Source organism: Ipomoea triloba, chromosome 6, assembly GCF_003576645.1.
Source record: "Ipomoea triloba cultivar NCNSP0323 chromosome 6, ASM357664v1".
Taxonomy (NCBI): domain Eukaryota; kingdom Viridiplantae; phylum Streptophyta; class Magnoliopsida; order Solanales; family Convolvulaceae; genus Ipomoea; species Ipomoea triloba.
The window spans coordinates 19,384,976-19,399,755 of record NC_044921.1 but is presented as its reverse complement, the minus strand read 5'-3'; the positions used below and the strand labels follow the sequence as shown (position 1 = coordinate 19,399,755).

Genomic DNA, 14,780 nt, shown 5'->3' with positions numbered 1-14,780 from the left:
GGATAAGTTTTTTTTTTTTTTAATACAACTGACCCTATTAAATTTTAGCATCTGTTGATGCTCGATCTCATGACCTCCCATATGAGAGAGTCACTACATGCCAATACCAAAAAATAATAATAATAATAATAATAATGCTACTTACCCCTACATATACCATCACAAACTTGACCAATTTTAGGGTAACACTTATGTGAGTGCAATGTATGGGCGAAAATACTAGGAATAATAATAATTGCATTTTAAACAAAAAAACATTTCTTACATTTGAAAATGGTACATTCTTCATTGGGGTATCATTCATCAAGTTCGGTTGTTTAGCTTTGTCTTGGTTCGCCATATGAGAATCTAAACATTTTTAGAAATATTAGTCTCATTAAAAGATCACCAAATTGAGAGATCTAGAATTTAAGATGAAGCATATTAAAGAACAAATTAAATTAATATAAACATTTAGATATAATTGAATCATTAACGGTAAACTCACAAACCTGAGTAGGAAAGAAGGTCTAAACTAAAGTGGGCAGCAACGGCGGCAGAAGAGAATAAGCTGCCAATGAAGAACAACAAGTTGATATTCACCTACATAAAAATCCTAACGCACTTGATGTCTAGATGTACTCCACTTATTGACGATTTCTCATTAACTTTACTTTTTAGAAAATTTTATCTTCTTGTGGTTCTAACTTTCTCTTCCTACCAATCAAGTGGGCCACGCTGTCGTTCTAATTTAAACGAGAATGTGCCTTAATAGGCCAACATTAGTCTAATGGATGAAGTTAAGTGTTTGATTCGGCCTAAATTTTGCAAAGAACAAAGTTTGGAATTAGACCTATAATTCCCACTTGAATGGATAAGGAAACTATTCAATCATTATACCATGGATTTGGTGGTGTAGTGTTGATCTTTCTAATGGGTATTGGACCGTGCTAGATAAATGTCCACATTCTATTGTGCATGGCATAGAGATGTATTAGCATATGTATATGCCATTAATCATAATCTTCATGTGAAAAAATTGGGATCGAATCAATATGTGCAATTTAAAAAAAAAATTGTTGTAAAATAGCGCTATAAAAAGTTGTAACAAATCAACAAAATCAATTTAGTTTAATTGAAAGGATTATATAGAATTACCGCTCTTATACCATCCACTTGTTGGTCCTAGGAAAGTCAAAGTCTAAAAGGGGTTGAATAAACGTTTTCAAATTTTTTTCTCTAATGTGATTTTTAGACATATATTATCACTAGCTTAATGCAAAGTGATAGGCATCAAAAGTCTTGGAAAGTTTGTAGCATGGTTTGATGTTTAAAACAGTTTAAATGTGTGTTAATGTGTGTGTATTTGATTTGATCAGTTAATACTTAAAGTGCATAAATATAAAGACTGAGATATTTTATAGTGGTTCAACAACCGTCTAATGCACTCTTATCCTTAAACTCCAAGGAGTTTTGCATTAGTATTGTATCAAATACAAGTGAACAGATCACACTGTGTATCCACAAAGCACTACTGATCTCCAGTAGTGTTCATTCGACTCGAATATGTCATCCGATCTTCAACACTTGATCTATACTCCAAGGGTCAACCACAAAGTCGCCTTGAGTAGGAGATCGTCAACCACAAAGTTGCCTTGAGTAGCATATCGTCAACCACAAACCAAAAAGAATGTGATTTTATACATAATACAATATCTATCATAAGTAACGGTTTATTTTTAATTCAAATTAGTATTATATTTTCTACAATAAGCATTACAATTTCTTTTATAAGTAACATTTCACATATAAGTATTACATATTTACATTATAATTACATTTTGCAAGTATCAAAATTTCAGTTATAAGTATTACAATATTTATCATTAGCAAAAATCATTTTACCCTATATAATATCACAATTTCACATATAAATACTATCATATCTATTATAAGTAATAGTTTATTTATTTCAAATTGGTATTAAGTTTTCTATAATAAGTATGATGAGTTTTATCATAAATAAAAAACAACTATCATAAATTCGATCCTCCTCACGAATCTTGATCCATGAGATGGTCTTACACAAGTGTGAACAACAACAACAACAACAACAACAACAAAAACAACAACAACATTTTAAACCATAACTTCTCTTATATTTGGAAATAATACATTCTCCGATAGGTTTTATTCATCAAGTCCAATGGTCGAGATTTGTCTTGGTAGGCCATATGAGAATCTAAACATTTTTTAGAAACATTAGTTTCATTAAAAGATCACCAAAATGAAAGATCTAGAATTTAAGATAAAGCATATTAAAGAACAAATTAAATTAAATTAATATAAAAATTTCCTAGAACTGTTTAAGTTAAATGCACTTTCCCATTACTGATCAAATTAAATGGAAGAAATAATGGTGTAATTGATAGTGAATAAAGTAATAATATTGCTAAAATGTAGATCGGAATTGAGAAAATGTGTTACATTAAAATTAGAAAAGAACATACATTCACACGAACACATACAAATGACATGAAATGGACTTGAATGTTTATTGTATTATGTATTTTGTTTTCTTGTTGTGATTGAGTTAAAAGGTAAACCATAACTGGTTATGAATTTAAGAAAGTAACAATAATCGAATCACCAATGGTAAGCCCATAAGCCTTAGTAGTATTGGGCGACAGATGGAGAGTCGAATCTAACATCTATCATTAAAACGTCACATTGGATGTTACGTAAGTATAAAGAAATAAAGTTGGACATTTACTATTATTTATAGTCTTTCGCGTGGTATCAAATAAGAAATCAATAGTCCACTAACCAAACAATGAGAAATCAATCACCTAATTGACTTTTCAGGTAATGTTTAGGGACTTAATTGACCATTTTTTCCTATGTAATTTTAAATGACTTGAACCAAAGGACACTAAGAGACATTTTTTAAATGATCATAATTCTTCCTATATTCATACACAATGTTGCAAATATGAAAATTGGAATATAGTCACAGCAATAAAAATTGAAAATTCGGGGAAAAAACTGGTATTTACGACTAAAAAATTCATTCTTTTGTGTGATAACTGATACACTTGATATACATATTCCTGGTGTATAAGCTACAAATCACTGATCCCATAAGTGTGCAAAAACAATCTTGTAGGATCTGAAAGTTCAACTCTTCCAAATATAATTATTTACCAGGAAGAATATCTGTGAATGAAAAATCATGGGAAAGAGGACCTGGAAAGTGTTTTAGAAAAAGAATAACAGAACAAAGACAAAGTTAGTCATAGTATAAGCTGTTGTGTTTCTGCAGTTATAGGTTTTATAATCAGTTTGCGCTCATCTTACCTTGTTTTTCACCTAAAATGTAAAATGGAACGTGGGCGACCATTTTTTTACCACCTTCACTCCAATTTACAGTGCCTGGACGCTGCACATCTGTACTTGAAGTTTTACAAGGGCCCAACACTGACAAGCATATTGCTGGCTCATTCATTAAACCTAGATAATCGCGAGCACGCCTCCAGACCCTCACATCTGAGATTCGGGACCGAGCAACCTATCAACAACCACAATGATTAACATAAGCCCTACTTTTACAAGTTTTACAGAACCCCCTTTTTCCCCCATGAATATGTTTGCTCAAAGGGGGAGCAAGGGAGATGAAAAAGAGAGAAAACTGGTTTTAACATCATCACCCAAATTAAATTACCCTATCCATTTATTATCGCAGCAATCATAATATTTGAAACTGTTGGGGTACTAACCTTTGCCAAGGATACACGGGCTCTTGGCAGTAATTCATGATGATATGTGGCAAGCTTTGCTATTGCTGTCACAACAAAGCACAAAAGCCTTGACTGTGATGATTTTCTAAATGATGAACTGCCCGAGCCAATGGCTGATTCTCGCAGACCCAGCCGGCTTTCCAGTTTAAAGAAAAATTAAGAGTCAGAATTCAACAGGCATTTTAACGTTTTGTGTGCATGTGGCAACCTTGATTATCATTTTAAATTGATATACCTTGATGAAAGGTTTTCATATAGTAGTAATTCCAAGCTCTCAAAAAGTTCACGAGCAGCATCTTTGTGGGATTCACCACCTCCTCCATACTCCCCAATAGCCCAACATAATTGTAACGCCAACTCAGTCTGACAAGCAATTAAAGATATAATTCAGCATATTTTTTTTTCAAGAATTAATGAGGGATGGAAAGTTTATGCTCATTTCTTGCAGGAGTGTAGTTGATCTGCTGACCTTTGCATGACTAGCATAAGCTTCCCCTAGTCTGTCTGTTATAGGCTTCTGCAAATATTTTAGGCAGATTATTATAATAATTTAATGAAAATATAAGAAGAGGGTTTGAATTCACACAAAGGCTAATAAGAAAAGGCAAGATGTAAAAAGGGATTGATGAGATAGTCATCAAAGGACCAATATAGGAATTTATTCTTTCAAAAACATGTCCTTTTATCTTGTAGTTTACTCTTGCTTTTTTTCTTTTTTCTCTCTATCTTTTTTTTTGAAGGCCAGAGAGGTGTAAATTATTTATTGTTTCATTCATTTCCTCCAGCCTGTTCCCAGGGTTGCCTCAAGCCCTCAACTTTTTTGTAATCAATTTATAACTTGCAACAAGATATTCATAAGCAATAGTACACTACAAGGGGAAGTATTTGACTTTATGATCTATAGAGCACAGCTCTAATTCCAGATGTCCAGTATATAATGGGCGATGCCTTGAACACAAGTGACAAGCAAGTATGATTAAAATACCTTCAGAAGTGCAACAAAGTTAGGGGATCGGTAAAAAGCAGCAAGCATGAACTCCAAAAGCCTTTTTTGCACCTACAAGCATGAGTTGCTAGACATCACAAACAATTCAATGGTGAATAGCAGCCAGCATGAAGTCTTAAAAACCCTTTTTGCAACTGCAAGCATGAATTGCTACACATCACAAACAATTCAAAAGTGAAAAAAATTGGTGAGTTGTATATCAACTCATTGACACATTGGTTGGGTCAATTTCTTTTGGATCTGGTTCAAGTATTTGTTAGAATTGCACAAACATTTCAAATTTTGGTATTAAATTACCATATCTAAAAGGTTTGTGTATAATTGTCACAAATCATAATACACAGGTTTGAAATTTTCACCATAAGGACCCCCCAAAAAAAATATGCTAGAGTTTTCCAATATTGGCTTATAAAGCCATATGGTAAGCTAGTTGACGAGGGTATCATCATTACGTGTATCAAGTATCAACAAAAATCTTAGCAATGACTTTCTACTTTTCTTACCCCAAAAACTATGATACACTATTGTGCTTAATTTCATAGGCTTAAATATACCAACTCAATGGCATAAATATATGAAGCTAGAATAGATGAGATTTTTCTTTAAAATAGAAAAACATATAAAGTCAAGGCTTATTGGTGGAAAAACCCCAAATCTTTATGCCTTGTGACAATTATATCCAAACATTCAAATTTTGGGAATTTAATATCAAACCTTTGTGTCTTGTGACAATTATATCCAATTATATTAATTGACACTAAACACAATTCAACTCTTTTGATTTAGGTATTAGTTTGGTGGCTATAATGTTTAAACATGATTTTATACATAGTAGAATTTTTTTTGGGAGTTTAATTTAGAATTTTTAGTTCTATGAAACATTATATTTTAAAAAATAATTTTATAGTTTGATGTTTTTAATTATTTGTGACTTGTGAGCCAACCCAACAAAGTCGGGTTATATTGGATTTTTACTTGAGTTTGAATATTATAATTGGATATAATTGTAACACAAGATACAAAGATTTGATATTAAATTCCCAAATTTTAAAAGTTTGAATATAATTACTATGCAGAATTAGATATAATTGTCCCAAGATACAATGGTTTGATATTAAATTACCAAAATTTAAAGATTTGGATATAATTATTACAAATTTACAATGCATAAAGGTTTGGATTTTTTCACCAATAAGCCTAAAATCAAATTATAAAATAGAGTAGGCGGTAACCCCAACCAAGATGGCAAGAGATCCACACTTTGTAACCACAAGGTCACGAGTTCAAATCTTTGCCCCCTTAGTTTGAGCCGGTCAGCTATGGGCAACCTAGGCTGATTTACTTCCTTTGTGATCCTTTGTCAGCTAGGGTCACAACACACAAGGCGGGGTTTACCTACACCCGAAAGGGTTGTGGGGTTTCTACCAACAAAATAGAGTAACGTAACAGAACAGGCAATGATTTCTACCAACAAAAGAGAATATTCAAAAGGCACATTTCCTTTCCCCATTTTCTGAGACAGCAAATTTATCTGCTATGGTTCCTTATATGAATAACTAGTAAACCTCCTGTCCAAAATATAAACTAAGATAGTGATTTATCTCTGGGGTAAAATGTTCATAAAAGAATGAACACAGGAACATTGCAGACTAAAGAAAGTCATACAAATAAAATAAAACAAAACAAAAACCAGAATGACTGCATCCTCACTACCAGTAATATAACCTCTCCTGATGACCTATTCAAAATCATAGAAATAGACTTCATAAGATAATCTGCACGCATACTAGCATTTCATTACCTCATGGGAGAAAATCTTGTCTGGAAACAGAGTGGAATATCTCACCATAAGGAGGGGAATCAGAGCACATAAAAGCGCTGCAAAGATATGTTACATGAATCACATATCAGTTTCACATTCAGATATAAGCACATACTAAAACCACTTCATTAACTATAGAGGAAAACATCTTTTCATGCAAATATTAATTACTGAAATAACCAGAACATACAATCATTGACATCATGGATTGCTATAGCAAAATAGACATCGAGAAGCCTAGGTGTAATTCTGAGAGCCTGTTTCAATCTATCAGACTGAGGAGTATTAATTACTGCCTGTAATGTTGCAGCCATGGCAGGAGAAGTCCAATGGCGTTCCTGAAACATCAAGAACATAAAAGATTCAGTTTCACTGGAAATTCCATTTGCAACAACTAACTGTAATGCCATTCTAGGCACATAACAACATTATTTTCAATTAGAAAAGGCAACCACATTAAAATAGTGTGTATTAAGATTGAGAACAAGTAACAGCCCAAGAAAATGCTACCAAATAACAAGATAGAGATTTTGACAGAGAGGATCATACAGCAAGACCATCATTCTCATCCTTGAGAAGTTCAAGAAAAAGTGGATCGGATACACCTATTGTACTGCTGTCCTCAGATTCTACATCTGCACCAGCATCTCCTATAGTTGATCCAGTATATGCTTCATCCATGAGTGCTAGCAACATCTGAACAGAGAAGAGTGTTTCAACCGCATTCTGAGTATTGTCCTTTTTAAGTATCATACCATGAAATATTCAAAAATTAACCTCAGGGGCAGTACTCTGCTGAATTGAAGCTATGCTGCTTCCAACTAGTGACCCTGAACTCTTCTCTACCTTTTCCAATGCTACAACCAATACTGGTGAAAACAAAACCAAAATTTACCTAATGTTAAAAATTAATACTCAGGAATACTAAGATAGGAACAAATCAGGATTAAACAACAATACTCTACCCAAAAAAAATAAAAAAGGAAACCCCGCCGGGGAAGGGGGAGTGGAATTTTTGTCACATGCCATTTTGTTCCCTTCTTTCTCCAACCTAATTGATCTGACCAAAATACCCCTACTTTTCCATTTTTAGAAAGAGGCATCATAGTAAAAGCCATTTAAGAAAATTTCACACTAGTAATAATAAGGACCCAATGCCAAGCAATTTCATTGAAAAGAAATTAATATGAAAAAATAAAATAAACAAAATGTAGAAAGTACAACTCACTAGGCAAGTCAACAAGTGATGGAAACAGTGGGAGAAATGAGCCTGAAGAAATCAACCCAGGAAATACTCTAAGAAATAGTTTTTCTAACCTGAAAGGATATATATATATACATTCATGAGTTCAGTACTAAAGTCTGGTCTCTATATATAATAAATGAATGGCTTACTTCTCTCCATTCCAAGCTAGCAGCTTCAGCAGCAATGGGAAAAACTGCAATTCATAGCTAAATTTAAACAAAAACATACTAGTCTACTTTAAAATATCCAATTAACTCATAAATTGATAACAATAGCCCTCCTAAATATAATTGCACAAGTTAGGGTATACCCATATAAGTTAGAAACTTAAGAATACTAATGTAAACTAACATTAACCATCACTCATCAGTATTGATACCAAAACATGCACCTGAGGGAGTAAGGCAGGGAAAGAACTTAACAGCTTTCTCTTGTTCTCATTCAAAAACTCAAGGGTTGCTTCAGCTACAGCAGGATCTGCAAACTCACTGCAGTAAGCATCAGGAAAGGATCAGCACAGAGACAAATAATATATTCAAAATGAGCTAGGATATAAATATGAACATTTTATAGACTGGTATGTGATGATGTACTGTAATAGATTAGGATATGTAAATAGCAAGATTTTCACCTTTTGGTTCATCAAGAAAAGCAAAATAGATAAGCTAAATGAAGATCTTATTACCACAATTTTAAATGCCTAAACCTCACACAGATGAAAAGAAAGATCTAACATTGTGAGTCCGCAACCATAATTAGAAGCACACAGCACCTATAGGCTTACATTTTTTTTAGAAAGTTGATCATCAATATAGTAATAGTATCTCCGAATCATATTTATTATTTTTGTGACTGGATCACTAACAAGGATAGGTTAATCTTGCATCTTTGAATGAAATTTGCAGACAAAGGCACAAAGCTGATATGAATGTTGCCCCAGATATGAGAGATTCATAACTATCATAATGAGGAAAGGAATAAATTGTCCTCACCGGCTTAGACATGATCTAAAAAATGTCCTCAAACTGGGATCAGCATCATGCAGAACCACATCTCCAAAGTCGATAAAAAATTGGATAATTGCCTAGTTAACAAGAAACATTATAATTGAGAACTGATATGACTAACACAAGAAAAACTATTTACAACAAATATAAAGAAAAGTTATTGGACAAAACAAAAACCAAACAAATCATACACACATATGTATGTATGTATGTATGTATGTATGTATGTGTATAACAAAAACTCAAAATCCCAGTTCTATTATGGAATATGGAATATGGAAATCAGAACTTCCAGTTTGGTAGTTTCATGTAAACTTTTATGCTAGCCACATTGTTTCTCAAGGTAACTGTTTGAGATACATAGGAGTTGCAAATACTACGTTAAAATTAAATCTTCTTTGGTTATTTCTGACATAAAATTGCATCATTTAAGTATTGACTTAATGCTCCTGTTCCTTCTCATGTAAGAAAAATTACTTCTCTGGCACTAAAATATAGGTGATACCATTGTACCAGCTAAGTGCAATGTTCATGCTACATACACAACTCCTCCTTGCGGAGGAGCATTAACTTCGTTATCATCTGAAAACAGACAGACTCACAATACAATTAAAGTAAAATTGGGGAAAAAATTTACCAGTAGAAGAAGGCCACAGGAGGTTTGGGACTGGGAAATTGAAGCCACGGCTCGTTGAAAGATCCTGTTCAGATGAGGATAAACCCTAACAATCAATTCTTCCGGTTTTTCTTCTTTGCACAGTTCACACAGCCTCTTGACCTGAATACAACCAAGCCATAAACAAACATACGTCAGAATCGACCGCACATACACATATATATACACGGAGAGAGAGAAGTAGAGACAGACGGAATTGAGGAGAGAGAGATCGACGGCGGCATTGGAGTCCCGAGCGCCGGAAGATAAGGATCTCAGGTGAAACTCCCACTCTTTGTTCTTGTCTCCTTCGCCCATTTCACTGACTTAATTCTTCTCCCAACTACAAACTCCAAACCTTCTGATCTTTCTTCCTCCTCTTAGAACACAAGATATTACTAACTTTTTTATTTATTATTTTTGTAAGGAAGCATAGCTGGTTTTTTTTTTCAAAAAAAAAAAAAAGAAGCATAGCTGATTAATGTGTTATTTGAGGATCTTTGATATTAAATCCAAATAGTCAAAGACCTTGTGGTCTAGTGACACCCGGTGTCCCGGTTAAAACTCTCACATGAATGATGGGAGTGAATTTCGAGCCTCAGTAGAGACAATTGTTGACTCGACTCGTTGTACTTCAATAGTATGAACAGATATTACTCTTTGTACTGAAAAAATGCAAAGCCAATGTAATAAGTTGACAGTAAAAATTGTGCTTTTAAAAATATTTTTCTTAATGTTATTTTTAAAAATTAAAATTTGTATGTAATTAAATTATTTTAAAGACATATTTGTTTGTAATTTTTTAAAATAATGTTAATTATTAATTTATTTGTTGTGGAAATATTTTATTTCAAATTGTTACGTAATGTAATTAATTTATTTTAGAGCGATTGAGATGGTGGGATGAAGGTGTAAGATTACTACTCTGCTATGAACCTGTTGCGCCAGCTGAATGAATATCTTGAAGAGGTGGGGAAGCAGAGTAAAGAGGTTGAACATGAACAGTCTTGCACAAAAACAATGAGAAACTATTACAGAGGAGAAAGGCCATTCATGATTCATAATGTTTGAACTTTGAACTCGAAATTCGAAATCAATTTGTTTATTTCCAAATGAACTTTCTTTTCAATGTATGTATTACCATAGTTTCAATAAAAAAAGAGTCATGCATTACTGATACAACCTAATAGCCAGCCAAGATTATAAGAGCATACTCTCATGTTGCTGCAAACACTGCAATCAAACCTTCAAATGTTGAATAGCTGTATGAACATCTTTGTCTCCTCTGCCACTACAACTAAGCACAACCTTAGCTCCATTTGGCAAAGTTGGGCACAGCTTCTGTAAGTATCCCAATGCATGAGATGTCTCAAGTGCAGGAATAATGCCTTCTAACTGAGATAACCTCTTGAAAGCTGCATATATAAGCATGTTTCAGTAAATCCAATGTAAGCAAGCCAGCAAGGTGTTGCTAAATAAACAAAACACAGAAGTAAAGAGAATGAAATTGAAATGTTGTTCACCTTCTAAAGCCTCCTCATCGGTTACGCTATAGTATTCAGCTCTTCCTATGTCTTTCAAAAAGCTATGCTCAGGCCCAACTCCAGGATAATCCAACCTAATATATCCAGGAAAAATGTGTGGTCAGGATGGAGAAATCCAAAGTTTGAATAAGTTGGTTGCTTGCAAGTGTTCTAGTTATAATTGAAGGATGCGTTTCATCTCAACTAAAAGTCTAAACTGACAACTACCCAGCACTGATGGAATGAGGCTCAACTATCTGCCCATCCTCATCCTGAAGCAGATAGCTCATGGCGCCATGTAGCACTCCGACCTCTCCCTTGGTTAAAGTGGCAGCATGTTTACCACTTTCGACACCAAAACCTGCAGCCTCCACGCCAATCAATCTCACCTCTTTGTCATCAACAAACTCATGGAATAAGCCCATAGCATTCGAACCTCCACCAACACATGCAACAAGCACATCAGGCTTTCCACCCCATTTTTCCAACGCTTGCTTCCTCGTCTCCTTACCAATCACAGCATGGAACTCTCTAACCATCATGGGGAATGGATGCGGGCCTGCAACAGATCCCAAAATGTAATGAGTTGTTTCAACATTGGTAACCCAATCCCTTATAGCTTCTGATGTAGCATCCTTGAGTGTGGCCGTCCCAGAGTGGACAGGTACAACCTGCAATGGCACATTTCCAAATTTGACGTCAAAGTAGCATATCATGAAAGGAAAAGCCATGAAAAGAAATTCACACAATCTGGAATAAGTAAAAAAAAATCAATAAATTTGGAGTAAACAAAAGAGGGAAAATGCTCACTTTGAGAATACAAATACAAGAATATATAGCAAAGATAACTAAATACAGTAGTGCAGGTGTCCAGCTCTCAACTCATAAAACATGATCTCAATAAAATAAAAGGTCAGAAAATAGAAAGAGAAGTGATTACAGGATCAAAACCTAAAAGATTGAAAAGTGATGCATAAGACCAGAAATTGATTATAACAAAACTAAAAACTCAACAAGCTGGACTACTAGCAGTCTAGCACCACATTTCTTCAGAAATTAAGCACATACAGTTGTTGTCAATACTCCACAATCACAGTGATAGAAAAAATAAGTCCAAATGCAGCATCCTTGCCTAAATTCCAAGCCTATATATGTCTTGTCATATCAAACTATAGACAAGATGGATAGCTCAATGCAGCAAAATGGGAGAAAACAAACCTCAGCACCAAGAAGCCGCATCCGGAAGACATTCAATGCTTGTCTCTCCATATCTTGAGCACCCATATAAACAACACATGGTAGTCCAAAGCGAGCACAAACAGTTGCAGTGGCAACCCCGTGCTGACCAGCACCAGTCTCAGCAATAATGCGCTTCTTGCCCAAGTACTTTGCAAGCAAAACTTGACCAACAGCATTGTTAATCTTGTGTGCCCCAGTGTGGTTCAAATCTTCCCTCTTAAGGTAGATGTGTGGCCCTTCACCATTAGGACGCTTGTAGTGTTCAGTAAGTCGTTCAGCAAAATAAAGGGGATTTTCTCTTCCAACATAGTCACGCAAAATCCCATCTAGTTCTTTCTGCAGTCATTGCATCTATTAAGTTAACTGCAACTTCATATTGCCCACAATTTTGAACTATCAAACACTAATGCAACTGATAGGTGAAAATTAAGATACACACACAAATAACAAATTCATTTAGTTCATTTGTCACTAATTAAACTTAAGATATATGAAATTTATAAAATCCTAAAAGGCTTTGCTAAACTTTGCTAAATAAATCAAAAATTATATAAACATTTTACATTCTAAGTCGTGCTGCCATGAGTCAATACAATTGAAGCTATGCTATCATTTCTTACAATTTTTGGCCAAGCAAATTTTATTGAATCCTAAATCCGCCATGATTTCAATTTCTTTTGTTTTACAACAATCACATTTCACTGTTCTATATTAATTTTCAAGTCGTATAACATTTCCCTCATACTCTGTTTCAATGGCGAGGTTAACGAATTAAAAATCCAAAATCTAGAAACCGATTCGGCAAATCCAGCCAATGCTTCACATGAAACATGATCCAATGCATAATCAGGATATCAAATTGGCTAAAGTCTGAAGAAATAAAATAGTAAAAAAACCTGAAATTCTCGATCGTTGGACAAGGTTTTGAATGCGGTCTCGAGCTCATCGAGAGCGTGCATTAGCGTTTCGGGGACATACTTCCCACCAAACTTGCCGAACCGTCCGAATTGATCGGGGCGCTGAAGAACCGCCGATGATTCTCCGGTTAGGGTACAGAGGACGGGACGGGCGTTGTGCGAGCGAGGTGTAAGTTTGTTGAGCTTTAGGGGGAGTTGGAGTATGGAGTTGACGCGGTACGGCTTGGCGAGTGAAGGAGCTGCGGCTTGGGTAGCGGCGCCGGCGGCGGGGCAAAAGGCCATGTTTGGATGAGCAAAAAACAAGCAAATTATTTTGTTGTCGTAGCCGTTGGGTTGAGGTTTGATGGTTTAAATAAGGGCGGGGACGAATGGGTGGGTGTTGTAACCGCTATACTGGGAGAGATGGATCGCTGATTCCCTCGTATGGTAGGTACTAGGTAATAGGTATGCATTCATGACGGATATATTTCCTATAAAGTTTTGACCAAAGAATGCTGTTTTTAGTCATGCATTCATGCCACTAAATTAATAACCCTTTTTGTCTCTCGACTATATAATAATTATCAAATTAGTCAGTAACTATTAATTTTGACAAATTAAATCATTAACTATTAATTTTGTAATCAATTTAATTCTCCGTAATTACTAAATTAGTCATCGATCAACTTGACGGGTGACCAAATCGATTATAAAATCAATAGTTGAGGATTAAATTGATCAACTTGATAGTTGAGAATCAATTTGATAATTACGACATAGTCGAATAACCAAAACGGTTATTAATTCATTAATATATCATTCGTATTTAATTAATAAATATTTTTTTTAATGTGAAATGGGATTGACTAATTCATAACAACTAATGAATACAAGTAATTTTTCAAAAATTAAAAATAAAAAATGAATACAAGTAATTTTATAGTCACATTTACTGAATAATGTGGATATCTGAAGTTTTTATTGTATGACATGATTTTATAAGATTAATTTACAATAAAATTGATGAATTGACAAGAGAAATACTATTTTGTGACCTATGATATATGAATGAGATGATGTGAATCTCTTTCAATCCAAAAATTTACAAGTACGTGAATATTTTATATTCCTACCTCAATTTTTTTTTTAATCTTCACCTATTTAATTAACGAATAGTCATGAATATAAAAAACGGTAGCATTTAGTATATGTTATTATGTCAAAATGGTAAAAAATCAAACATGTCGAATTCAGTCCTTCCATAAAGATCAAACCATTAAACATTAACAGTCTATTTTTTATAAAATAATTTGTACATTATTTTTACTATTTTACAATCAATTTAATTGAGCTTAGGGGAAAACTGATGCTACTAATTCTAGGTGCGGGTAGAATGGGTTCGCAAGACATTAAATTAGAGAGAGAAACAAGTAGCTGTTGTGCTGTGGATTTCTTTTTAATTAATGAAAAGGGAAAATGTCACTTTTCCCCCTATGTTATGTGCATATAGCACTTTTCCCCCCTGTGTTATTAAAGTGACAGTTTTTCCCCCTCAGTTATTTTAAAAGTGGTAGTTTTTCTCCATGTAATGTTAAATTGACATTTTTGCC

The 14,780-nt window shown here is 34.1% G+C and overlaps 2 protein-coding genes across 2 annotated transcripts; both read right to left on the bottom strand.

Annotated features, from left to right (window-relative positions):
• Positions 1–3,004: 3,004 nt before the first annotated feature.
• LOC116021715 (AP-5 complex subunit zeta-1) lies at positions 3,005–9,904 on the bottom strand. Its single transcript, XM_031262180.1, has 16 exons — positions 9,726–9,904; positions 9,495–9,635; positions 8,843–8,934; positions 8,242–8,338; positions 8,000–8,043; positions 7,833–7,921; positions 7,382–7,473; positions 7,154–7,300; positions 6,795–6,942; positions 6,584–6,660; positions 4,762–4,833; positions 4,246–4,293; positions 4,012–4,139; positions 3,756–3,912; positions 3,337–3,547; positions 3,005–3,225 (listed from the first exon to the last, which is right to left on the bottom strand). Exons 1-16 carry the CDS (start codon positions 9,828–9,830, stop codon positions 3,176–3,178), a joined length of 1,698 nt encoding a protein of 565 aa, XP_031118040.1. The 5' UTR covers positions 9,831–9,904; the 3' UTR covers positions 3,005–3,175.
• Positions 9,905–10,592: 688 nt separating this feature from the next.
• On the bottom strand, positions 10,593–13,539 carry LOC116023178 (tryptophan synthase beta chain 1-like). The gene is made up of 5 exons (XM_031264157.1): positions 13,171–13,539; positions 12,254–12,610; positions 11,264–11,706; positions 11,036–11,130; positions 10,593–10,927 (listed from the first exon to the last, which is right to left on the bottom strand). Exons 1-5 carry the CDS (start codon positions 13,471–13,473, stop codon positions 10,752–10,754), a joined length of 1,374 nt encoding a protein of 457 aa, XP_031120017.1. The 5' UTR covers positions 13,474–13,539; the 3' UTR covers positions 10,593–10,751.
• Between the last annotated feature and the right edge of the window lie 1,241 nt (positions 13,540–14,780).